Source organism: Anguilla anguilla, chromosome 4, assembly GCF_013347855.1.
Source record: "Anguilla anguilla isolate fAngAng1 chromosome 4, fAngAng1.pri, whole genome shotgun sequence".
Classification (NCBI taxonomy): Eukaryota; Metazoa; Chordata; class Actinopteri; order Anguilliformes; family Anguillidae; genus Anguilla; species Anguilla anguilla.
The window spans coordinates 55,641,642-55,668,156 of NC_049204.1; the positions used below are offsets into that span (position 1 = coordinate 55,641,642).

The 26,515-nt window shown below is 48.3% G+C and overlaps 1 protein-coding gene across 1 annotated transcript in view; it reads left to right on the forward strand.

Annotated features, from left to right (window-relative positions):
* The window catches only part of eps15 (epidermal growth factor receptor pathway substrate 15), a 41,313-nt gene that overhangs the window by 10,914 nt on the left and 3,884 nt on the right, over positions 1-26,515 (forward strand). Inside the window, exons 8-24 of the mRNA XM_035412323.1 lie at positions 1,722-1,781; positions 2,810-3,010; positions 3,185-3,330; positions 3,970-4,126; positions 5,714-5,799; positions 10,847-10,919; positions 16,873-17,034; positions 17,647-17,844; positions 18,102-18,512; positions 19,067-19,153; positions 19,280-19,397; positions 19,499-19,543; positions 20,506-20,873; positions 21,249-21,321; positions 21,433-21,506; positions 21,811-21,961; positions 22,600-22,784. Coding sequence (XP_035268214.1) covers positions 1,722-1,781; positions 2,810-3,010; positions 3,185-3,330; positions 3,970-4,126; positions 5,714-5,799; positions 10,847-10,919; positions 16,873-17,034; positions 17,647-17,844; positions 18,102-18,512; positions 19,067-19,153; positions 19,280-19,397; positions 19,499-19,543; positions 20,506-20,873; positions 21,249-21,321; positions 21,433-21,506; positions 21,811-21,961; positions 22,600-22,784 — 2,595 coding nt within the window. The remainder of the gene's footprint in view (positions 1-1,721; positions 1,782-2,809; positions 3,011-3,184; positions 3,331-3,969; positions 4,127-5,713; positions 5,800-10,846; positions 10,920-16,872; positions 17,035-17,646; positions 17,845-18,101; positions 18,513-19,066; positions 19,154-19,279; positions 19,398-19,498; positions 19,544-20,505; positions 20,874-21,248; positions 21,322-21,432; positions 21,507-21,810; positions 21,962-22,599; positions 22,785-26,515) is intronic.

The following is a 26,515-nucleotide window of genomic DNA, read 5'->3' on the forward strand; positions in this document are numbered from 1 at the left end:
GTGTTTTCCTTGGAGTTCCCCGATTGTTAGCATGCCTGGGGGATTCCCCTTGTGGAACCAGCTCAGAGCTTGGAGCCCAATCCAGAACACTGGCATCAGAATGCCTCATTTAAATCAATTTTTGGAATATTCCAGAACTCTTACTTCAAGTTTCTTGCTCATTAAATGTTTTTATTTAGACATTTAAGAAGAGCATTTATTGGCTGCTGGGTGGCTCCTCCTGACACTGCTCTAGTGCACTGATGGGCTTCACTGCCTGGTATTAAATCTGGACGGCGGCAGTGCTGACTGTGGCTGGCAGCACCCCCAGGGCGATGCACAGCAGGCTGTAGTGTTACTCAGGGACAGGAGGATTTCAGTTGACAGGATGGCAGCATCTCATTGCGCAGCAGCACCCCCTGGTGGTCGCTCGAGGCCCCCACAGGTCTGCTGTTAAGCAGTACTTGAAGTGTCTTCCTCCAGCTAGTGTCACCCTGAGTGTGACTTGAGCTGCATTGGGCTGCAGCTGGCGTAGCTCGTATCGGAGGAGAGCTCATGCTTGCCTTTGCCCTCCCACCTCCATAGTGCACAGCTGTGGCAGTGAATGCTAATAAAATGAAATTTAGGTTTTATTTTTTTATTGCTTTGGAATTGGTCACCCATTCTTCCAAGAAAGCAACGGCTTGGTGGGGTTACTCAACTTATTTCATGCTAGGCAGATTTAAGATTGTGTGTACTTTGTCCACAAGAGGGTGATGTTGTGTAGATTAGTAGCTGTGTAATCCCGATGCTATGGTTTGTTCTGCGGTGGTTTTATTTGAAAAATACTACGGTTTTCTTGGTTAAGTTGTCGAGATAAGTCAAATTATTTTGCACTTTGCAGATTTCTGTCCCATTACACCATTGGTTTTAGGAGGCATTTTGGATGTGTTGTGGGATTTTCATAGAAAGAGCGAAAATAAGCAGTCAAAAATACCCACTGTATTGTAATATCATCTCGTCAGTAGTGGAGCGTATTCCCAGACCTGCGTGTTCCCGTCCTCGTCACAGTGCTGGTGTTGTGCGTGCGCGTCTGTCCCTGCGTACCCCATCTCACCCTGGAGACACTGAGCCCGTTGTTGCTCTGTTAATGGTACAGTCACCCTACCCTGGAGGTGCCCATCCCAGAATAACATGTAACCCCATAATGGACAGCTGCTACCAGCAACCACAGAGTATTCACAAGGCTAAAGGTTATTCATAAACACTCTAAATCAATTCTACATGTGACTAAAATTATAAATATGGTTATGTAATACTTTAATGTACAGACTGTACACAGAAAGGACTTGTGTGTTCTTGTGGGGTACAAACTGTAATGGGTTTTTTAAATTTATATCATCGTTACATTTTCTGCTGTGATCCATATTTTCTCACAGATCATGCTGTCTGTTCTTCAGACTGTTCTGAAAAGCTACTCCGAATATGATTGCAACCAGCTAACATGCGAACAAATATTGCTTTGTTTGTAAAGCCTTGAATATGAATAAACCCTACATATACCCTTCATTTTCAAAACCACATTTCTGTTATTTCTTTTGGGTGGGGGGGGGCACATCTCCACCCCCCCTTGCTTGTGAGGTTTGAACTGTATAAGCTGTTCTTTTTAACAACATTTTCCAGACTGAAGAAAAGGGTGGTTTATGTGTGCATACTTCAGTCGTGATGAATATGTTCTTAATCTGAATCTCTACCCGTTCCAGGTTTGGGAGCTGAGTGACATTGACAAAGATGGAATGCTGGACAGAGACGAGTTTGCTGTGGTAAGAGAATTGCTGATCTTCACCGGCAGTACAACGCAGCTCATTTTTCACTTCTGAATGAAGCCCTAATTGGACGTTCATTCACCCGGTTGTCTGTTGCTTTGCTTTTAAAAGCCATTTTTGGCCATTTAGTCTGAAATTAATACTTGCGAAGGGCTTTTGGTTCTATTCCTGGCACGGATTCACTCTCCGGCTGCATTAAGGAAAATGGCCTTCAGCCTATATTTGTAACACATCAATATCTGTGCTTAGTGCTGCCGTCCCACGCGCCTGCTTGCAGGGGCATTAGCACCTTGTTTTGGCTTGGAACCCTGATCTGTCGGATTGAGCACGGCCTGTTTAAACAGGGCTTGAGTTGCGTTGCGTAAACAAGGCTTTCTCTGAGGACAAGGGTGAGTACATAGTTGACAGGAGGGATGTGGGTGAGAGCCTGTCAATGGGGCGGGTGGTGGATCCTCTTGTCCGAGGTGCTGCGTGGAAATCCACCATTTTGTGCTTCTGCATTATAAAATCACGGGAGGGTGGGCTAAGAGCTCTTTGAGAACCCTGCTTGCACGCGCCACGTTTACTTTTAGCAGTCTGTCTTGGATCTGGAGGAATTCACCCTTTCGTAATTTAAGGGCTTCTGGATCATGCCCGTTTGGTCCAGAGGGGAGATCCCGCATAAGATTAAAGAAAGAACTGGATCACTCCGTTCCACCTTAAGAGATTTTAGCCACAGATCACCAGTGCGTCTGTAGGATAGATTGCGGTAAAGCACTTGGTGGACAGATGGAAAGATGGGTAGTATTATCTGAACCACCCAGTGTTTGTCAGCTTGTGTGTTTATGCCAGTGTTGAGGTCAGCTTAGAATGTGAATAGAAATTAAATTAAAGAATTTATAACTAATGGTGTCCTATGAGAGAGTGATTGGATTGCTGTTGAATTTCGTTTGTTGAATTGACTGAAATGAATTACAGTCATAATATCTGACCCCTGACCCCTAACTAACTGACCCCTGCCTTGGTTTGCGGCGTCTTTCCTCCAGGCCATGTACCTTGTGTACCGAGCACTGGAGCAGGAGCAGGTGCCCATGGCGTTGCCCGCCCCGCTGGTGCCCCCGTCCAAGCGGAAGAAGCCGGTCTCGCCTCCCGTGGTGCCCCTGTTGCCCTCGCCCCCCTCCCACAAAGAGGGCCGCTCCTCCCACGGCGGGAGCAAAGTCCAGCCTCCTAAACCCCCGCCCAATCAGGTGAGCCCGGCCGTCTGACGCGCTGAGAGATGCGTTCTCGGTGGCTGCGTGAACGCTGACCTCGCTCCGGTGTGACTGATCTCAGATCAGTCTCTCTACCTGCTCAAAGGCTCCTCCGCTCTGCTCATGCTCACAGGGGTCTCTCTGTCTGTGTTTGGTTTTTTTTGGTGCCAGTGGGTAGTGTCGCCCGTAGACAAGGCCAAGTACGACGACCTGTTCACGAAGACGGACGGCGACATGGACGGCCTGGTGTCGGGGCCTGAGGTGCGAGACATCTTCCTGAAGACCGGCCTTCCGTCTGCCACCCTGGCTCGCATCTGGTACTGCTTACCTGAACACTTCACTATCTTACTCACTCAGTCAGTCAGTCAGTCTCTCAGTCAGTCAGTCAGTCAGTCAGTCAGTCAGTCACTCAGTCAGTCTCTCAGATAATCAGTCAGTCTCTCAGTCAGTCAGTCAGTCACTCAGTCACTCAGTCACTCACTCAGTCAGTCACTCAGTCAGTCAGTCAGTCACTCACTCACTCACTCAGTCAGTCAGTCAGTCTCTCAGTCAGTCAGTCAGTCAGTCAGTCAGTCAGTCAGTCACTCAGTCAGTCTCTCAGATAATCAGTCAGTCTATCAGTCAGTCAGTCAGTCACTCACTCACTCACTCATAGCAGAGGTGCTAATGCTTACCTGTACATTCACTCTCTCTTATTTATTGATAAGCTCACACATGACAGTTGAGGCCTGTACTTGTGAACTGCTGTTGGTGCGTAGTTGGTTATAATCGGTGTATAATTAATTAAGAGCAGGAAGTGGCATGAGATGACTTGGAGTTCCAAATCCCTAACACAGAGATAGGAATATTTGTAAATATTGTCATTATTAGTAATGTACTGTATGTGTTGGCAGAAGGGCATGTTCTCAGTGTGTACGTGTGTGTGTGTGTGTGTGTGTGTGTGTGTGCGCGCGCAGGGAGCTGTGTGACATCAGCGACATGGGGAAGCTGACCCGAGAGCAGTTTGCTCTGGCGCTGCATTTGATCAACCAGAAGCTGAGCAAGGGGCTGGACCCGCCCCAGGCCCTCACTCCCGAAATGATCCCTCCCTCCGACAGGCTAGTGAGACGGCAGGTAAAACCCCGCCCCCAAAACTCCGCACATCCCCAGCCTTCTATAGTAGTGTCCCCCCAGCCTGGGATGTTAAATAGCGCTTTATATCACTGAGATATCCTGACATTGAGAGATTCTATTAACAGGTCTCCTCTATATACATATGTAAATGGGGTGGGAGGGGTGGTTCCTTTTATAACTACGTTAAGTTAGCGCTGGGGGAATTCAGCTGGGGAAGTTGTTTTCTGTCTCCTGGTTTTACTAATTGTGTGCTTCCCTCTCCTGTGGTGTGCGTTTGTGTTTTCTAGCTTGCCGCTGTCTCTGTCTCTCTGACCCTGTCTCTGTGTGCTGTCTCTTTACGTTCTTCCTCATCAGTCATGCATTTTACACAAGGTGGGAATTCCTTGTAGCCGAGGTCTCTCTGAAGTGTCCCTGGCCTTGCAGATCCTATTACCCAACCCCCCCTCCCCACCCCCGCCCCCACGCAGTGTTGGAAGCTTCCGTAGCCTCATCTATTTCTGTGTGTTTGCGATTTCACTGTCAGTCAGAGTGAGTGTCATCCTGCCTAAAGCATCTGGACACCAGCGACTGCGCATGCCTGTGGGGTGGATGCGCATGCCTGCGGGGTGGATGCGCATGCCTGCGGGGTGGATGCGCATGCCTGCGGGGTGGATGCGTGTGCATTTAATAAAGCTGAAAGCTGGCGGCTCATCTGTTGAATTATGTATTTTTGAAGTACGTCTCATTAAATCATTTAAAAGGAAAGTTCACTTTCTCTGGTTTTCTGATGTCTAAGTTTGAGTGTGTTTTTGATTGGCTCTGACAGTTATTGTGTGCAGTGCCAGATGTTTTGGTTATTGACTGAAGTTTCCTCATGCTCTCTTGAGAGATCATCCTATTTAGGCCCTTCTCTAGGGCGTGGATGAGCCCCACTGTCTGGGTTCAGTCGGCCAGGATTGCAGCGTCTTATCGGGGTCATCAGTAACGACTCCCCTTCTGGTTCATTGAGTACTCGCAGTGAAAGGACGTAGCTGGTGATTGGCTGCGTAGGTTACAGCATGAGCAAGGCTGTGTACGATTGGGCGTGCCACACTAGGGTGGAAATGGAGGGAAGCGTAAAAAAATAAAGAAGGCTGATGTGGCACACCTTAGTGGAGTGGTTTCTGAGTCTCCAGCCTGTCCAGTGGTGTCCAGCTACTTTAGTCAGTGTGTGGTATTGTCACCGTCTTCCAGGGTGCTTGTTGCTTCTCTAACCAAGGCTTTCAATGATGAAGTACGCGCTGGATGGTAATGTACACACATTCAGAATGAGTGTGACTGTCGTTTGTGGCGCTTCGTGTTGTGTGTTTGTTTGCTGTGCTGTGTTCATGCGGAAGTATCATTTCACACGTCTTGGTCTGTGTAGATAGTCATGGGCTTATTCTGGGCAGAAATGGGGGGTAAAACATTGGGCCCAGCCTTGCTGGAAAAGTGGCTGCCATGACAATGAGCTGAGCCTAGCCCTGAGTCTCGCTGGCTGCAGCGCCCCCCGCAGCTCAGCGGCGCCTCGTGCGGTCACATGACCGTCAGCCCAGCGCTCATCTCTCTCCGCCGTCTCTCCCGACCCAGAGCAACACGGTGACCGGCCTGTCCGCGGACTTCTCCGCCATCAAGGAGCTGGACACGCTCAGCAACGAGATAGTGGACCTGCAGAGGTGAGTCACGGGGGAGAGGGAAGCTTCTGATTGGGCGGGCTGGGCATGCCCAGCTGGGGTCAAAGGTGCTGTCGGTGAGGACAGCTGACGGGGTACAGGAATGATCTTTTTTTCCGGGACTGTTTGGGAGAGCACGCAGCGTAGCGTGTGGGGTAATGTTCTGGCGAGCAGTGCTGATGGTGGCGTCCTTGCGTGAGGAATGACCGGGGAAAGCAGAGCGAATGGCTGAGAGCACTGGAGGTCCGGCTGAGTGGCTTTATGCCTTTCTCATCGATCGAGTGTTCCTCAGCGTAGACCGAGAAGGGACCCCAGCCCTGCTTTAGAGGGGAAAAGCTTTTTTTATGCATCGTTTATTTATTTATTTAAGCCTGTCTTCAGTTTCAGCGTCCTTCATCTGACCCCTGCTGCCGTATGCTTGCTATTTATATGCACTACTAGGGTGGAGCTTGCCATGTCTGAGACAGTGGTGTGTGTGTGTGTGTTCATCCGAAGGTGATGGAAGCTGCCAGAAGCAGGTGCAGCTCAAGTTGTGAAAGGATGACTCACTGTGTTAACTGTAGAAAATGGTGAAGTCTTTCTGGTAAACAGCGTGGCTGTTCGTACGCACGCACACACACGCTCTCACACACACACACGCTCTCACACTCACACGCACTCACACACACACACACACACACACACACACATATAGCACTTTGAGGCTCAGACTGGGTGCTTTTCTGCACTTTTTCAACTATTTTTAACTGGTTACCGAACCCCAGAACTATGAGGACTGCAGTGAGCTTTATGACAGAGCAGTGAGCCGCAGCTGCGTGACTGCCTTTGCTCAGGTGGTTAGGAGGTGGAGGGGAAGACGGAGCAGGAAGGCGTGTCTCTAATGGCTCGCACCAACCATAAGACGGGCCGTCTCCCCTGAGTGGGTGCGCGGGGGTGTCGAGAGAGAGAGAGCAGACAGTGACACTCTGAGGGGGAACGCCCGCCCGCTCGCTCGCTCGCCCGCCCTCATACACTCATCTGAACGGGGAAACGAGGAGAGAGAGAGCCAGCCAGGGGAGTCTCTAGAGGTTGCCTCTCCACGTGATAAAAGCCACTTGCTACCTCAGTACTGGAGGAGTGAGAGAGAGGGAGGGAGAGGGAGAGAGGGAAAGGGAAAGGGGGAGGAGGCAGTGTTGGTAAGGAAGCTCATGTACACATATGGATACTTGGACGCTTTCTGTGTTTTACCTCTCCTAATCTGAGGGAAAGCACACGCACTGTGTTTCAGTGCCTTGCTCTTTCATCAGCTGTTGTGCTGTAGCCACACGGTCACTCTGAAGAGAGGGAAATTCAGTCCAGCAGAGCGGATTTATCCCGTGTTCTGAGTGAGAGGAGAGGAGAGGAGAGGGGAGCGGGAGGGGGGGGGGTGTTACTGCAAGCGTCCGGACTCGTCCGGAGAGAGAGAGGGAGAGAGAGAGAGAGAGAGCGCGAGAGGGAGAGAGAGAGAGAGATGCAGAGTTAGGATGGGGAACTGCTCGCCGCAAAGATGATGCGCGTTGTGCGGGATTGCTTAAAATCGCCACGACGACGCGAGGCCTCTGGAGAAAGGTAAGGAGCAGCTGGTGTTGGCGGAGGAGAGCCAGGCGCCGCCGCTTTTCCTGCGCACGCTTTCCTGGGGACGGCCGGGTTTACTCCTGAGCGCATCGCGGGGACAAATGCACAGACAGGACGTTTTCACAGCCTCAGGAAACCTTCGCTTCATGCTCCGTTTTCTCATTGGCTGATTCAGCTGGGCTGTTCTTGAATAAGTTAAATAATATTCAGGTTCTACTTAAGAGTTTCAGAGTTACTTGGGCATCTTTGTAGTTATCTTTGGTCTTTGTTTTTTTTTTCCCCTTCTTCTCCCCGCTCGCTGCTCTGCCACAGTCACTCTGCTGCGTTAATTACACGAAACCTGGACCATCTGGGTTTCTGAAGTAATTTTAGCTTCTTTGTGCTGCTCTGGTGTGATGTGTGTTGCTGGTGACAGTGCCTGGAACAGAATGCCTATGGGAGCAGTTGATGGGAAGAGGCCTGTTGTGTGTCTTGCGAGACAGTTTATTAATCTTCATAAAGACAGGAGTTTGAGTGACTGGGAGACAAGGCAGGGCTGATAGACAATGTAATTGTTTGATTTCCCTTTTCTGTCTGTGAAAATCAGCTTTGTATTCGTATCATCTTTAAAGCTGAGCGATTCTTTAGCTGGTACCTTTCTAGGTCATATCTTGGAAGTTCTTAACAGAAATAAATGGCAAAAAGCAAGTTTGGTATGTTGTCAGACATTTCCCATGGGTTTCAGGGAGGACGTGTCTGTCAGCAGACAGTATGAAGGGAGTGAAGATGTGTTTGATTGGCAGCTTGCTGAGACACTAAATGAGCATTTCTTATTTGATCATCCTTCTTCTATGAACTTAATGCTTCTTAGAGACTTGGTGATGTGAGATGCCCTTCTGCCTGCAATATGAATCTTGTCTGTTCATTGCATTTATGAGAGCATTTGTATTCCTTTTCCCTCATTACAATGTATGATTTAGGCTATGTATTCCAAAATCAAGGGTGAACCATTCACTGATCCGTTTTTCCCCTTGTTTTTAATATGTTCTTATTTTTCTTAAGTTTATTTTCGTGTGACTGATTCTGCATTTCTTATAGCTTGGTTGGTGTGGTAGCACGTTGGTTGTTGTTGGAAGGTAAAACGGTTAACAGTGCTGTGTTTACGTCCTTGACTCTGTTTTCTCTGACGTCTCTGGTGTATGACTGGAGAGGGCTCGTCATTCAGTGCTCCATTCGCACCAATCCTGTCACACTCATGCAAATGAATCTCACCTCGTGCGGTTCAAATCTGCTGGGTTTTTTATGCGGTATGCACCACAATAAATGACTGGGGGCAGGGAAAAGAGCTAGCCGTCTTTATATATGACAGACAGAAGGGAAGGACAGATGTGCGGAAAGGCTGAGCCAAAGGTAAATTCTGCCTTGCTGTGAATCAGATGTTCCACGAGAAATATCAAATGCTTTACCATCACTCTGGCACATGGTTAAATTACTTTGTATATGGAACCCATAGTTTACTTGGGCCTTGTCCAGCTAACACTACCAGTAACACTAAACTTTATCACATTGCATTCAGAAATTCAGAATAATGTTACTAGCCTTAAGTTTCCCACAGTGTCTTCATGCACTGAACTGGAGGAACTGTTTTCACAAAGGAGGGTTGGCCTACGGTTCATTAGCTCCAGCCTAAATGAATGTTTGCTGGAGGATTTGTTGTAATTGGGGCATGAGAACCAAGACTGCTGGTAAATAACATGAGCAGTCAAGGGTTAGGGAAAAAAAGATTGTATCTTATAAATGCTCTGACTTCTATTCTGATGAAGCCCAGTGAGTGTTTGGATCGGTGGATTTTTTTAAAAGGGACAGTTAGACTGAATTATTCATTATTCATTTTGAAGGGGCAGTTCAACCAAAAATTAAATTACGGTTACCTCTTACCCGAAGTAGTAGCCTGTCCATCCAGAAAGTTTTGCTTGAGTGGTGGTGACATGGCATTGCAGAATGCAACTATTTGTTGTAGTTTCAGTGTAACAACCTGTTAGCAACTTGCATACTTAAAGCACATAACGGCTTTGAAATTCATGGTTGAGATTAACGGGGGTAATTCAAGTTGTATAACAAAACATGAAACTTGCTTTGACTTCTGTTATACACAGTTGGCGTACTTTGGTAGAAGTTGTTCTCGATGCTACCATGCACAAGTTAAGCGCTGTGGATTTTTGAGAGTAACCAGTCCGTGGAATTACATTTGGTAGGAGATGTTGCTGTTGAATTTTTCAAATGTACATTTTTGGCGCTTAGAGGCCATGCAAAGATGGACCCACAAGGTCAATTTTATCAGCGTGAGGTGCTGTGAATATCTAGAAAACTTAGTCACATTTCAAGTGAAACTATCTGGATGGATAGAGTGTAAGTGGAAACATACCTTAATTTAATTTTTGGGTGAACTGCCCACCTTCATTTTAAAACAGAAAAAAGTGGTCTGCGTGTTAATGGTTGTCTGGTTGTGACAGTGCCGTGACTGATTTGAACAGGTAGTCTTGCCCTGCTGCCAGTGTTTGATTCATTATTAATAGGTTGAAGGATTAATTAACTCTTGGAAAGGGCATTGGTTATCCCTGTTTCATTGTCTTGTTCATCCCGTTTTGTCACATTGAGTTTTCTCCCGAGATTTCTATTCTCCTAAATTTCCTCAGTCTAGTGTTTGTAATTGTAAATATTCTGCAATATCACAAATGGAAGCTTGTGACTAAGGAGTAGATTTTACTGAAAGATTTTATCTACGCTTAAAGTATTATCTTAAATCACCCAGCAGAAGAGCCTTAATCTGTCCTGGCCATTGAGCAAATTGGATTTTTGCTAATAAAGCAGAGGTTAAAGGGTTAAGATTGATCACCACGCCCAAATGCAGCGGTACCGTCCCTGTTCCTACACAAAATCACCTTTCTCTCTGTCCAAGGTCCACGTTTGCAGTGGTTTTTTTCAGCTGGGGGGGGGCATGGTTAGAGGTGCCTCTTGTGCATCACTCCGTCTGCTCTGGTCCTTCTGTCATGCAGAAAGGCTCACTGTTATTTAGAGAAGGGAGGGGGAGGGGGGAGGGGGGAGGGGGGGCACGGCAGACCGAGGGAGGGAGAGACAGGAGATGCAGAACTCGCCCCTCCCCCCATTTTTTCTTCGCTCCCCCTTCTCAGCTCTGCGTCTCTGTGACTCTTCCTTCACGAGAGCCGTCTGAGCATGTGCGGCCCCGCCTCCCTCCCTCCCCCTCCGCTCCTCGGCCACGCCCACAGCAGCAGCAGCAGCCTCCCGGTCGTCTGGCAGCCAGGCAGCATCTGACGGAGACGATGGTGCAGGGCGAGGAGCTGAGGTCTGGGACAGCCGGCGAACGAGGAGGAGGAGGAGGAGGAGGAGGAGGCTGGCCGGCCGTGCCTTCTGTCTCGGCTCTAATTAAATACTCCTGCCTTCTCTGCTGGTCGTCCAGGGAGAAGAGCTCGGTGGAGCAGGAGATCAAAGAGAAGGAGGAGAGCATCCGGCAGAGGAGCAGCGAGGTGCAGGTAAGGCTGCCAACTCCCGTCCGGCGCCCGCGTCCGACCGCGTCCTCCGCGCTCCGTCTCATTGGGCGAACCCGGCTCACGGTTACAGCTGACGTGTGACCGGGCGCATACAAATATTTTTTATTTGCAAATGTCAGACCAATGAAAATGTGCCTGTGAAATGTGGGCTACAGTCCCTCCGGTTCATCACTTACTGTGATGTTTTTTTTTTGTGTGTGTCTGTATTCACGGTAAAATGGATGCCTTTACTGTGCAGAAAGACACATTTTGGTTAGTTTGGAATTTTGTTAGGTAGAACGGTTCACGAGGGGTGGGCCGGTTGTATTTTTCAGGCCAGGACTGGCTAATATCAGCATATATATGGGAACTCTTGCCTTAATGTTCCCACGCAAACCCCTCCAAGGAGCTTGTGTTTATGTTCCGTGACGCAGGGCTGCTCATAATGTGAGAACGGAGAAGTGTCTATGCTTGTCTGTTGGTGTTGTGCTGCTCAGTTTATTTACTGCTTGTGTGTTTGTGCCTCTCTGATGCTGTAGTCCTTTCCTGCAGTAACCTTCTGGCCAAGGGACAGGGTTATTTTTGGTTCTTGTTGATTTTAACTCAGTCTAGGGTACTGGAGCAGAAGATGATTTTTCTCTGGGTTACTGCAAAAGCAACTGAATAATCACATAAAAGCTCATGTGTTTTTTGTGTGAATGTTCTAGAATGCTGTCAGCAGTTGTCCAGTTTTTCAAGGGAAAATAATGTGTGAAGGCTCCTTTTAACCACAAATTATAGATACAATTGTGAATAACAACCCAGGTATTATTTTCAAATGAATTCATTTCTATGTCAGTTTGCAATTGTTTTTATTACTGGGTTAGATGTGATATTTGTAAGAAAGTGAGCTATCTGAATAAGTCAACATTGCTGGCTTGTGTATCAAGTAGATGCCATAGTCCCTATTTGTCATTTTCATTTCTGTTAATAGTTTTATGTAGTCCATTTTTTATGATGAAATCAGGGATGGAAGGAAATTATGGCTAGGGGTAGCATTTTCCATATTTGTGTATCCATAGGTTCTGAATTCTCAAAGGATCTGCATTTAAACGTGTTTGCCTCTAGTGTAAAGATATTAAGTGTTCAGTTAGGAGGAGGGTAGTTCACTTGAAATGCATTAGAGCTTAATATTTACCCTGATCACGGGTATAATATAATATAGTGCAACTTAATGGATTTTTGGGAGCGCCTCAGGAGGACCATAAAGGCCCACGGTTTGACTGCGTTTGACTGAACCAGAAAGAGCTGAGTAACGCTGGGATGGTGTAGTCCGCCCAACCTGGGACAGGGGAAAGCAGAGAGGGTAACGGATAATGAGGAGATCTCAGTGTAGCGAAGGTCCTGGCACGGGATCCTGTGTGGGTTGAGAGTTGGCTGGCCCTGCACACTGCACCACACATCTCACCCAAGGACGGCCTGATTTCATCTCCAGACTCACTCATTAGAGGTGTATTATTAGATATAAGACATTAGATATTATATTAGATTCATTTACTTTACCCACAAATAAATGGATCATTAGTGGGTATAACAAAGAGCAGATGCCTGAATAAGTAAGAGTCGAGCATCTTTGGCATTAGAATTGCAGCCCAGTCATTTTCTTTCTTCGCAATAAATTTAAAGAAGAAGCTTTCAGGATGAAAAGGAATATGCAGTATAGACAAAATGAAATGGATTGAATAACATTGATAAGCAGTCCACTGCAGATACAGACAAAAGGGGATGAGAAATCTAATTCCAAACCATATATTGCCCTGATTTGACAGTTATTATTGATCTTGAGTACATTTGATTTACAGTGCAAGGTGGCATTGTAAGTAGGCTTGTACATTTCTTGGAGAGTTGCATTGCTTGATTCTCATTGCCAGTAGATGAAATGGCGTCCGTATTTCTGTTACCTGCTGTGAGTCATTGTGGGTAAGCAGATGGGGTATATGAGCCTCTTCTAACCACACCTGTCACATTTTCAAAAATTTTTAAATTTCCTATAGCCTTTACACAATTAGATTAAGTATGACTGTCTTGTCTGTCTTTAGAGCAACTCATTTTATTTTACTGCACTTCATGTGTTAAAAGTAGCTTGGAATTGCACAGCACGATAAGCAGAAGCCACATTTTAATAGAAGATTAGCAAAATTGCGTAGGATGGTTAGCAAAATCGCATGATCTAGGTGAAAAGGCTACATAAGATCTTTAAATAATGACAAGTTACTTTTAGAAAATGTTTGGTTTGTCCATTTGTTTGTGAGAACCTGGGCCTAATCTGAATCAGTCTATTCCTTTTTTTTTTACCGTACTGCTGGGATTCAGGTCATTTACGCAGGACCCTGGCTTCAAGATTAGTGCTTTGCGATTTGCCGGTCAGCTAGTTGCTGTTGCTTGCTAAATGTTTGGAAATGTGGCAATTAGAAGTTATCTCACAATCTAATTGAATGCGATTATTCACTGCTTATATATGTGGCAGTTCACCAGAAAGAGTGTTAATTACGTTTTGCAAAGTAACATAGCCCTCTATGTTGAATAAATTTCTATAATTACAGCTAGTAGGCCATTTATAGCAATCGGTATGCCCAAAGAAACATTGTTTACTCTATATCCTTGATTAGCCTATTCACTAAGTGTTTCAAATCTTCCATTACTCTCATTCAAAGGAGTTTTTAAAAAGCAGCATGGTAGGGCTCAACACAAAGAGCAGCAAGATTAACTTTGAGTCAGTGTGAGAGTTTCTGTAATGCAAGTTAATGTTTTTATTCCAACATTAAACCTTTACTTTATAAAATATGTGGGAGCTGCTTTGAGGAGCCAAGTCTTTCAGAAAGGCCCATGATCCAGGGTGTTTTAAAAAAAGATAAAGGAAAAGGAGTTTCCATCACCCTGGCAGTGCTGTTGGAGGCTGTGTGCCTCTTTCACCCCAGAAATGTCCCTGGATTAGTGGCCTCAGGTCTCAGCCGTGACCGAGGCTTCTCTCTGTGAGGACTCTGCTGTGTACCAGGGGGGTTAGAGACAACTGTGGACCAGGTGAGATACACAGGGGGTGGAGACTGCTGTGTTCGCACCTGTCATTCTACATCCTTCCACTTCATGAGCCTCCATGGGATTCACCCGAAAAAGGCAGTTATGCATGAACTCATCATTTATTCATGGTTTCATAATCTCTCCCTTTCTCTAAACAATTTGATGACAAACTTTTCCCCCCGGCCTGCTTTGAATCAGGTTTTGAGGCATACCTGTAAGTATTGTGTTGAACGTCATAGCCTGTGAAGTCTGTCTTTATGATTTTTCACATGCAGTATGACCGTTACTGTAAGTTTAGCATAATAAGGCATCCAGGAGCTGTGAACAGATGGTAGGCTCTTTTTAGTAATGCACAATACTTACCCCTAATGAATCTGTCAGCTGTTTTAATGTCCCCTGTGCATTGGCTGTCATGATGAGACTAAACATTATTCAAGTCCACTCTGAAATTGTAATTTGATCCAAGTCATTTGCATGCAAGAACCGTTTTGAAAAAAAACTTGGGATATTAAGAAACGAATGAATGAGTTGGAGGGGTGAGGAAATGGAGAAGGGACGTGTTGGAACTTCACGTAATTACAGTAATGAAGCAGATGTGTGTAATTGCACATAATCCAATAATTACACAATGTAGTAGACTAAGTACATGGCAGGTATTTAATTTAACCAGAGCCTGTTAAGAACAGTGGTGCTATTGGTATTAACTGCTTGCCATTTTATTTTTTGTTGTGATGCGTTGTTACCCCCTCGGTGGTTATGGCTGCCGCATTTCCTTGTGTTATTCACGTGCCCTGGTTGTATTCGGTGTCTCGGGTTTTTTCCGGAGGCTTCTAACGGTGTGAGGAGCTCTTGTATGGCAGTGACGGTATCCATCTTGAGTACGTCACCGCGCTCCTCCGAGGAGCGGGAGCGAGCGACGAGTCCGGGAGGCGGGTCCGAGAGGCGTCTGGCCCGTGGCGTCGGCTCGCTGACGCACGCCGGGGGTTCGGGCCCTTTGATAGGCGGCCGGGCTGGGCGAATGGGGAGCGCGGAGCTCGTTTCGGTGGCGGTGGTGTGAACCGGAGCTCGTTATTCAGCCCATATTACACGCTCTCAGACGGGAGGCTGAGCGCTTACTGTTAACCATGAATGATTCATTCCGCCTGCAAAGGGGGGAAAAAGTGGTCAATAAACTATTAGCCGGTTAATCATGCGAACCTCGCCGTGCGCGTCTGTGATGAATAATTCAGCGTCCAGGAGGGAGCAGAAGGCTTTTGTCTCAGAGCGCTCTGCTCAGGCTGGGCTGATGAATTGCTTCTATTTTAGTGTCTGACGGTCTCACACAGCGCTCGGGCTGGAGTGGTATCTGAGTTACCGGGAAAAACAGAGCCCAGTCTGCTCCACAGAGCCCAGTCTGCTCCACAGAGCCCAGTCTGCTCCTCTGTATCCAGTCTGCTCCACAGAGCCCAGTCTGCTCCACAGAGCCCAGTCTGCTCCACAGAGCCCAGTCTGCTCCTCAGAGCCCAGTCTGCTCCTCTGTATCCAGTCTGCTCCACAGAGCCCAGTCTGCTCCACAGAGCCCAGTCTGCTCCTCAGAGCCCAGTCTGCTCCACAGAGCCCAGTCTGCTCCTCAGAGCCCAGTCTGCTCCACAGAGCCCAGTCTGCTCCTCAGAGCCCAGTCTGCTCCCTCAGTATCCAGTCTGCTCCACAGAGCCCAGTCTGCTCCTCAGTATCCAGTCTGCTCCACAGAGCCCAGTCTGCTCCACAGAGCCCAGTCTGCTCCTCAGTATCCAGTCTGCTCCTCAGAGCCCAGTCTGCTCCTCAGAGCCCAGTCTGCTCCTCAGTATCCAGTCTGCTCCTCAGAGCCCAGTCTGCTCCTCAGAGCCCAGTCTGCTCCTCAGTATCCAGTCTGCTCCACAGAGCCCAGCCTTTGCTTTTCGTTTCTTCTGTAGCTCAGGCAGGATATTGAGTTTGCTCAGTAACGCCATCCCTCCTGTGGTAGATGTGGAAATCCTGCGTCTCTGTGGACGCGCATTCATTTTCTCACAATCTGTCCTCCCCGTCCTCCCCCCCGTCCCCCCCATCCCCCGGCTTCAGGGCCTTTTTGGGAAACCTTGAATGGATTGATTTCTGCTGCAGAGGCGTTTGACGTCAGGGCCGGGTGACGGCCTCCATCGCTAGCTAGCGAGGAGGCGCTAAGACGAACATTTATTACCCCCCCCTCCCCCCCACCAGGAGAAAGATGTGCTGTCAGCCAGCCAATCCCTGTAAATGTTCATGCCCAGATGAATCATCGGCGGTTTGATTCTGTTCGGGTTTTATCTGGAATATGCTAAAAATAATAACAATAAAGAGCGTGAAGCAGAAGGGCTATAGCATTGTCCAAGCTGCGCTACTGTAAAAATGTTCTTTTACTGGCTTTTTACTAAATGAAGTGCCTGTGTATGGCTATGCTGTGGTGGCTCGTAGCTGTTAGCAGAGCTTTTTGTAGATCAGGGCCTTTGGGTGATTTATATTGCCATGTACTCTCTGTACTCTCTGATGTGGGTCTATGGCTTCTGGCACGAATACACTGTCACAACGGATGCCCGATCGAGAGACAGTTCTTGTCACAACTTTCAGATCTTGCAGGTGTATTGTTGTGTATTTTCATCCTAGTGTGCATTTAAATGTAGTGTGTATGTTTTATTTACATTTGAATACACTATGCATGCATATTTTAGATTTGGTGTGTATTTAAATACACAGTATATTTTAGCTTTAGTGTGTATTTAAATACAGTGTGTATGTTTTGGTTCCATTTAAGTACACTATGTACAGGTTTGGTGTGTATTTGAGCATGTTGAGCCCTTTCCCTGCACACACGGTTCTCTCTGCATACCAGTCCTGTGCTGACTGACGCCTGCGTCTCCCTGTCCAGGACCTGCAGGAGGAGGTGCAGCGGGAGGGCGGGGAGCTCCAGCGGCTGCAGTCTCAGCGCCAGGAGATCCAGGAGGTGCTGGACCAGCTGGATGTGCAGAAGGCCGCTCTGGAGGAGCAGCTGGGACAGATCCGCCAGCAATGCAGCCAGGAGAACCAGACGGTACACTGCCCACCCTGTCGCCCTGGAGACACGCACAGTGACTAGCAGTGCCCACCCAGTCACCATGGAGACACGCACAGTGACTAGCAGTGCCCACCCTGTCGCCTTGGAGACACGCACAGTAACTAGCAGTGCCCACCCAGTCACCATGGAGACACACGCAGTAACTAGCAGTGCCCACCCTGTCGCCCTGGAGACACGCACAGTGACTAGCAGTGCCCACCCAGTCACCATGGAGACACACACAGTAACTAGCAGCGCCCACCCAGTCACCATGGAGACACACACAGTAACTAGCAGTGCCCAGCTCAGCTGTATGAACACACAGCTGATATCTCTTCTTCCTCCCCTCCCTCCCGCCTGCTTCCCCTGTCTCTTCTTCCTCCCCTCCCTCCCTCCCTCCTGTTTCCCCTCTCTCCTCTTCCTCTACTCCCTCCCTCCCTCCTGTTTCCCCTCTCTCCTCTTCCTCCCCTCCCTCCCTCCCTCCTGTTTCCCCCTCTCCTCTTCCTCCCCTCCCTCCCTCCCTCCCTCCTGTTTCCCCTCTCTCCTCTTCCTCCCCTCCCTCCTGTTTCCCCTCTCTCCCCTCCCTCTCTCCCTCCCCGGGGCGCGCAGATCGCCTCCCTGCAGGCGGAGCATGTGGAGCAGGAGCAGAAGATCGTGGAGTACGAGGAGGAGCTGGTGCGGGCGCAGGAGGAGCTGCGGCGGCTGCAGCAGGAGGCCACGCGCATGCAGGAGAAGGTGGAGGCCACGCGCGCTCAGCTCAGCCCGCTGCAGGCCTCTGTGAAGGACTCCTACACAGAGGTCTCTCAGGTGGGTGTGCCTGTGCAGTCCCGTCATTAGTGTGGAGGGTCATTAAAACTGCACCTGTTGGCTCCCTGCCCTTCTCGTTCTCAGTGGACATTAATAAACGGTGTATGTGGCGGGGAGAGTCTAGGCAGCCATGGTTCTCCTCCAAAACGCGTGGTGTCGCACGCCTGCTTGATGAGTCTTCCAGCTGCTCTATTGTGGTACAGTCTGGCGGCTCTGTCGTGGTACAGTGTGGCAGCACTGCTGTGTCTGTGGTGCAGGTGCAGCAGAAGCTGAGTGACCTGCGGGTGGAGGACAGGGACGTCACCATGCAGCTCGGCTGGCAGAAGCACCTTCTGGAGGAGCCAGTGCTGGTCAACGGTGCTACGGAGGAGGCCCACGCGCAGAGCCCAGAGAAACCGGCAGAACAGCCACCAGAACAGCCACAGGAGCAGCTGCTGGAGCTACAGCCGGAGCAGCTGCTGGAGCAGCCGCTGGAGCTGCAGCCGGAGCAGCCGCTGGAGCTGCAGCCGGAGCAGCCGCAGGAGCAGCCGCAGGAGCAGCAGCAGCAGCAGCAGCAGCAGGAAGAGGGGGAAAGTCCCAAGCCTCCTGTGGAACAGGAACTTGTCCCTGTCGTAGAAGAGGATCTGTATTGCAGTGCTCCTCCAATTGCCTGGCCTCAGGACATCCTGGTGAGCACACAGAACCACAGACGCACTCAGGACATCCTGGTGAGCACACAGAACCACAGACACACTCAGGACACCCTGGCGAGCACACAGAACCACAGACACACTCAGGACATACTGGTGAGCACACAGAACCACAGACACACTCAGGACACCCTGGCGAGCACACAGAACCACAGACGCACTCAGGACATACTGGTGAGCACACAGAACTACAGACACACCCAGGACATCCTGGTGAGCACACAGAACCACAGACACACCCAGGACACCCTGGCGAGCACACAGAACCACAGACGCACTCAGGACATACTGGTGAGCACACAGAACCACAGACACACTCAGGACATCCTGGTGAACACACAGAACCACAGACACACTCAGGACATCCTGGTGAACACACAGAACTACAGACACGCTGACGGATGTGACGTAAATGTAGAGACAGAAAGCTGTAATGGGTTTTCTCTAAAAATAAAATGGAAAATGTCTCCCATTGTTTAATGACTGCTCTGCAGTGTGTGTTTTAACTAGTTTCCATTCTCTCTCTATGTCAGGAAAGCGGCAGTTCATCCTCTATAGCTGAAATCTCACCGGAGGTCAAAGAAGAGAAGGAAGAGTCACCCAAAGCCAGCACCCCTAAGGTAAGCCCCTTTACCTCAGACAAACCCCGATCAGCATCACTGCCTCTGACCCGATGAGCTCCTTACACGGACGCCATTGACTGGAGCACAAATGAGCAGCACTGATTCTCTCCTCCTCCTCCACAGCTAGTGGGGTCCCCAGAGCCAGAGAAGGGCCCTGAGCCAGAGCCGGCCCAGCCCCCGCAGACCAGCCCGCCCACCGTCCCCGGGCTGGACTTCTTCCAGGCGGACCCTTTCACCGACCGTACGTGTCTCAGCCCCGGCCTCTGGAGACCGGCCTCGGGTCATTTTTATCTCCGTTTGCGGGTGTGTTCAAAACTCATTCTTTGTTTGCAACCGTTACAGACGATCCATTCAAAGATGACCCATTTGCGAAAGTGGATGTCTCGGGTGAGTCGATTTCTCCTGTTTGTAGAAATGAATGAAATCGGCACTGAAATTGTGTATGGTAATGTAAATTTGCTGTAACTGCTTATAATAGCCCATGGGACATTCCAGGAGTTACGAAGGTAGACATGTTGTAGTTGATCAAGTTGTATTCCATCGTTGGAGTCGTGGCAGTGTTGTGAATGCTTTGTTTCATGTCTAAGCACAGTGACAGTACCCTGTTATGGGCAGTGCTTATGCTGTGCCTGTAATGTAACTAACTGTCACCACTTTGCGGATCATTTCTATCACTATTCCCCTCTTTCATGCTACACATACCTCCTGTGCCTCTCATGTTACATGTACCTCCATCCAGCACTTATTGTACTTTGTATCATTGTCTTGATGTTGTAGCTTGTAATGCCTCCTAGTTAGAATTGGCATAGGTCAGGTCAGAGTAAACTGAACTGGCCTTTAATGTGTTCATCGCTATGAATGACTGTGCAAAATGAGTACTGTACCTGTTGCATCCTCTCTGTACATGCTCTGTGCCATCGTCATTTTTGAACATTTTTCACACATGTGACGACCCCCTACTCTGCTGCCTGTGCTGCTCGTTGTGGTATTTTTCACAAATTGGACACATCCAACATTTCTGCATGCCCTCAGCACACCAGAAACCAATTCACTAATCAGCTCTCGCTGATGCACAGGCCAACTCCCATGCCAAATCAAGGAGGCCAAGTGAATAACCAAATGCAAATCAATGCAGACATTTCCAAGTTTACCTGAACCAATTAGTCAAAACCAGACCAAACTTTATCATTTTTAACCCACAGACAAACCTAACGGTGCTGTGTTTTGTAGTTGTTCCAGTGACCTTTTGGTATGCACTTATTGTATGTCGCTTTGGATAAAAGCGTCTGCCAAATGAATGTAATGTGGTGTAATGTGATGTAATGTAATGTGATGTAATGTTCTCTCAGACCCTTTTGGAGGGGACCCCTTCAAGGGCACGGACCCCTTTGCCGCAGATTCCTTCTTCAAGCAGCCGTCTGGCGACCCCTTCACCTCCGCCGACCCCTTCGGCGGCACCGCCAGTCCCCCCGATCCCGACCTGTTCAGCGGGCCGCTCAGCAACGCCGCCGGGCCGGACCCCTTCGCCTCCAGCCTGGACAGCCTGGCCGGGGGCGACCCGTTCGGCGGCAAGGCCAACAGCGCCGGCAAACCCGACCCCTTCGCCGCCAAAACCGCCGACGCGGCCGACGCCGACCCCTTCGCCTCCGCTGCCGGCCCGATGGGCGGCCCTGACCCCTTCTCCTCCTCCTCCCCTCCCGGTCTGGACGGGCCCACGGTCAGTCCCGCTGCTGCCCCGCCCGCCAAAATGCTTTACAGGGTGGAGGTGACTCACCTAAGCTTGTGTTCATCTTGAGATGGCGGTGATGTTTTCATTTTCTGTAAGCTCATCTCTTGAGAAATCACAGAACTGAGATCAGTAATCAGTGCCTCTTGAATTCTAAAAATAACCATTACAGTTCACCTTGCCTTTTTATGCTGCCACTTCATGTTTTTGATTGAAGTGTATGAATCAGCAGAGCAGAAGGTTTCAGTCATTACACATCCCTGTTGATATTACGTTATAACTACTCTTTTTCAAAGCTGTGCAAGGCTGTTTGTGTTGAGGTTTTAAAGGTAGTTGCCTAACGTTTGGAGTGTTTCTTGTTCTCAGAAGGATCTGGGTTCGGTGGCGAATGACCCGTTCGCTCCTGGAGGTACTGCAGTGAACGTGAGCTCTGACCAAGGTAAGATCAGCAATGCGATGACTCCTGCTGGACAGAAGTGGTACTGCAGGGACTGATTTTGTTATGGGTACTGTGAAAGTTGGAGCAGTGCTAACAGCCTTCTCGTTATAGCGGACCCCTTTGCTGCCGTGTTTGGAAACGAAACCTTTGGAGGAGGATTTGCCGACTTCAGCGCCCTGTCAAAGGTAAAATAGCGAGGGGGCTCAAGTTGCTCAAGAGCTGGCTTACGGAAGCGGGGTTGGCTGGTGCTCTGGGAGCTGGATTTACGAGCGCACTTGAAGACTTTAGCCCCACGTTACAAATTGACGTTTATCCCTTGAGCAAGACAAGTTCCCAGATGCACAAATGCGTATAGCAAAGCTCGACCCAGGCATTTCTAATTGAGTGTCGAGTGTAACGTTGTAAACGCGCCGAGCAGAGCTTTAAATAAAACGGCGCGTGTGATGCAGAGGGGACTGGCTGGGAGTGTGACTTCTGTCTGCTTCGCAGTCAAACGGCGCCGACCCCTTCAGCCCCTCTCCCGCGCTGAGCAACAAGAATCTGTTTAAGGAGGACAGCCAGTCGGGCGGCGCCCCCGACGTGCCCCCTGCCCTGCCCCCCAAGACTGGCACTCCCACCCGGCCGCCCCCTCCCCCTCCTGGTGAGTCCCGTCGCGTGGAGGCCGAAAAACAGGACTGCTGCGCGTTACCGATCTCTCCCCGTTAGGGCACTGCTGGATCTACTGTGCCTGAGTCCCTCTGGAGCCTCTCTGCCCTGTACTCAGGGAGGCTGGGATATTAGTTCTGTACTTTAGTGGTTGAAGTCCAGCTTTGTGCACGTAGAAGATGAGTTCAGTGCTTTTAAGGCTCAGGCCGCTGTTTGCCTCCTCTCCTCTTGTTCCTGAAACTCTGAACTGATCCCCTCCGACACTTAGGACTCTGCATCGTCAGTGAGCTCTCCAAAAGAGAAACTCTGCATAATTAATAATTATCATGCCAACGTATATGCTAACCTGAAAGTCCACTTTCTAAATGAGAGATGATTTTATTTAGCTTCCCGTTTGAAACCCTTAGTAAAAATGTCTGTGCTGTTGACTAGTCTTCAGATGTCAGCTATTCTAATTCCCTCTAGTTCTTACTATTTTGATGTGACATGTCTACCTGCTTAATGTTCCCATGTAGTAACCACATTGTATCTTCAAACACACATTTAAATAGCTGCTAATGTTACTGACAAAGCTGCCAACATCATAGCCACTGTGAAATATTGTGATTTGTCTTATTGCGTGTTTTGGTGTAGGCAAACGGTCCACCATTTCTAGATCAGAGTCGTCTGACTCTTTCCACCGGAGGGCGCCCTTCTTGCCCCAGGGCCCGGGGGACGTCCCCTCCCAGCCGGCCAAGGACGCCGCCCCGGACCCCTTCGCCCCGTCCTCGCCTCAGCAGCCTTTACGGGACCCCGACAGATTTGCCAGCTTTGACAAAGTGAGCTCCTCCCCTGCCCCCTCCCCCCCTCCCCAGACCCAATAGCAGCGCCACTGGCCACTCCCACCAAAAGGCAGTCTCAGCCACGCCTCCATCCATAGCCAAGTTCAAATCCCCAAATCAGTGGGCGTCCTTAAGCACGTATGTCTGTAAGCAAGGTCCGCACCGCTATTTTTTCCTCAGTGAATTCGTTGATTCTTTTTCTTAATTTATCTTGTATTTTTATTTTCTTGATGTAAATAAGTGTAAACCTTGCACACTTCTGGAAAACTGTCTTTAGTGGAATTTTTTTCAAAAGGCAGCCTGACCTTAGGTTTGCAGCTGAAAAAGCCTTTTTTCGTCATGTTTTTCCATTTGCATAGATACGTTTTTAAAGGAATGCAGTATGTTACTTGGAGCACTTGTAAAGCAGTAAATTGCACTAAAGAAGAGCCTTTTTATTGTTGGACTGCAGTACCCATAAGCACACGAGGAGCACTGATTTCCCTCCCCGAGGCCCTGTTGGCCTCATTGGCCCTGATGGTTTGCCGTTGGCTGTGGGTGGAAAGGCTGGGCTGCTTGCTATTGGCTCGCACTCTTTCCGAAAGTGCCGTTTCCACGGCGTCCCGTGCCTGGAAAAGAGACTTGTCCAAAATCCGCACCTCACTTCAGCCTGTGTTCACCTGCCCCACAGTCCTGCACGCACTAACTGCACTGCACGTCCCGTGTGTCCCCCCCCCTCCCCTCCCCTCCACACACACTGACCCACTCACCGCCCCCACCCCCCCTCCAGTCACCATTCCGTTTCACAGGCTGCCTCCCTCGTCTCTCTCATGCATGGGACATGTGGAGGCTCTCCTGTAATGCCTAAACGTACCCTTAAGCACGCTGAATAAATGGCCAGGTTCAGAGGAGTCATCACCGGGGGCTACATTCGGATCTGTAACACAGGTCCTTCTCCAGACCACGTCTCGTTTCTCTGTGTGTGTATGTGAGCGAGAAAGCTGTATTATCTGTTACCACAGTCGGCTGGCGGTTAATAGACCCTTCTTCTGTGTAAGAATCTGATGGTCATGTGATTAAAATGACGTTCTCAGAGGGCTTTTGAAACTTTGTAACATTTGATTATCAGTATCGTCAGCAGTTTTACCGAGTCTGCTTCATAGCTGAATCACTTTGTCTTTTTTTCACAATCACACTTCATTCATCTGTCACTTCATGTGAATAACTGCATGTAAAAGTGGGCTGGCATCACTCCTCAGTGTGGGTCAACGAAAGCATTCACACGCTGAAACAGCAGTACAGAACCTGAGCTCGTTTCTGAATCAAAAATGATCGTGCTGTGCACCTATTTGGGGCACTTTTTCCGAGAATCATGGTTGGATAATTGAAATACGCTATTAAACAGGTGTCAGTGCAATGCACGGTGTAATTGAAACAGTGTCATTGGACTCAAGTCTTACTAAAACAAAGACTCTTCAGGTGCTCCGGGTTCCGAAGGAAGAGCCCAAGTGACGGTGGGTCAGTGCTTCTCCCCAGCTAAGGGTGTATGCCAGCCGTGTCTCTCCCTGTTTGATCTGCTGATTCTTCCACCTGTGAGCAAGGCTTTCAAAGACAGACTCCCCCATTCCCCTGAGTAAAAGCACAACAGAAACACACATCTCTCTCTCCACACGTTGTTTAGTTCTCACATCATGCACTCTGGCTTTGCCCTCCCCTACAACTTCACTGCAGAGAACTGCCCAGAAAGTACCCACTCAGTCTGTGTGCAGTGCCTTTCATCCACTGTAAAAGCCACTGTGTGAGTCTCTAGCTGTGCATTGTTCAGTGCTACCCTCTGCCCCCTCTAGTTCCATGTGGTCTTGGAAGCTTAAATATATTAGTTACTGCACTCCCTGTGCCACGCCCCCCTTTAAAATGCACAAACTATACTTATGCATCTGATTTTTTTTTGCAGTTGTGTCTCAGTCTTGTATCAATGAATGTCTTCTGATGTGAAGCTCTGTCATTATGATTTTGTTTGTGTCCATGCTGTTATGAATCAACTGTCTGAATCCCACGGTGTGTCTTTGTTCTTTTTTTATTTCAACCTCACCCTCCTGTTCTCGTTTTCCTGCATGCGTGTTCTGTGTTTGTAGGAAATGACTGCGATTGTGAAAAGATTTGCGGTACCGATTGCAGGTCTGGCTAAAGCGGTGAATGGGTTGAGTTGTTGGTTTAACCGCCTTGCCTGTGGTGATAGGTTTTCCAGCACTCTGTGTTACTCAAAAGACTCTCCACCTCCACGTCATACCACTGTACTGTGCAGTGCTGGCCCCTGTGTAAATTAGGACAGTATGTACTTCCACTTGGTCCCTAAGAGGTCATAACACAAAATGCAGGGATGAAAATAGATTTATGATTCAAGCAATGCCATTATAAATTTAACTTCTTATTACACAACATGATTGAATTTCCGTTTCAGTACATTTCAACAAATAATTATATCTTTGGGAGTCTGACCACCAAAGCAAATAGACAGTGCACATTCACACAGAAGCCAGAGAGCGTGTGTGTGTGTGTGTGTGTGTGTGTGTGTGCGCGCGCGCGCGCCTGTGTGCGTGCGTGCAGGTGTGTGTGTGCCTGTGGGCTGTCGTGTTTCAGTTGGAATATTGTTTCTGTGATGCACTGGCAGAAGCAATGATAACAAAAAACTGTGGTAATACCAGAATTTGATCATTTATTCCCTTGACTCTTTGTCACCAATTCTGATTGCTACTGCAATTCGCATAGTGATGTGCATGGATATATATGCGTAACATATTAACCTTTGGAGGTTAGCATCGCTAGTGCCTGACTTAGAGAGTCTAAAATGAACACTCAAAAGGCTGTCGACTACAATACCACCGTAATGCAAGTACACTTCGGAAATTAATTCAATTATGGGTCTCCTGTACATTATTTGTCTTCCAAATACAGTGAGCAGTGAGACTATTAATAGAGGAATATTAATAATGTTTTCCATGGTGCACAAGTTTTACATACAAATAACAGAAGCAAACTCTAGTAAGTAACATTGCATGAAGGACATATGGAAATGATGCTATTAATGCAACTTCTCTTGTACAATAAATATTAGTTAAAAATATTCAAATATTCATGTGGTAAAAACAGCGTTACTTACATTTTGAGTAAGCCAGTTGCTATACTTAACTATTTGTAGTGAAAAACTGCAGTGCAGGCCAAAAAGTGTGCATATATATAGTGTGTGTGTGTGTGTGTGTGTGTGTGTGTGTGTGTGTACATGCCAAAAGTATTAGGCCACCTGTAGGTTTAAAAAAAAAAAAAAAAAAAACCTTTTAGCAGAAGGGTTCAGAAGAATTCAATTAATGTATGCTTATTTATAGAAACAAGCCAAAGTACAAACTTTTTTTCAATTTCTACCTTCAATAACAAAAAAAGAATTTGTTTTACATAAAAGTTATCTTAGACACAGACTTCCTTGAAATAGCCCCCTTTGGCTTTAATTACTGTTTAATTCATTTTGCAAAGTGGGACGTGGAGAGGTAGTCCAATACCTGGGTAGCCTAATACCTTCAGCCTGTAGTGCAAGTAAAATAGGCACTAAAGTTGAAGGAAATATGGCAAAGAAGGAGTTCGGCTTAGATGTGCCAGGCTATCTAAACATAGTGGCAAGAAGGTTATTTGCAGTGAGGAATTGCAAAGCTTAAGATTTCCAGACACAGTGTTCAGTACACACTGAGAAGGTTCCA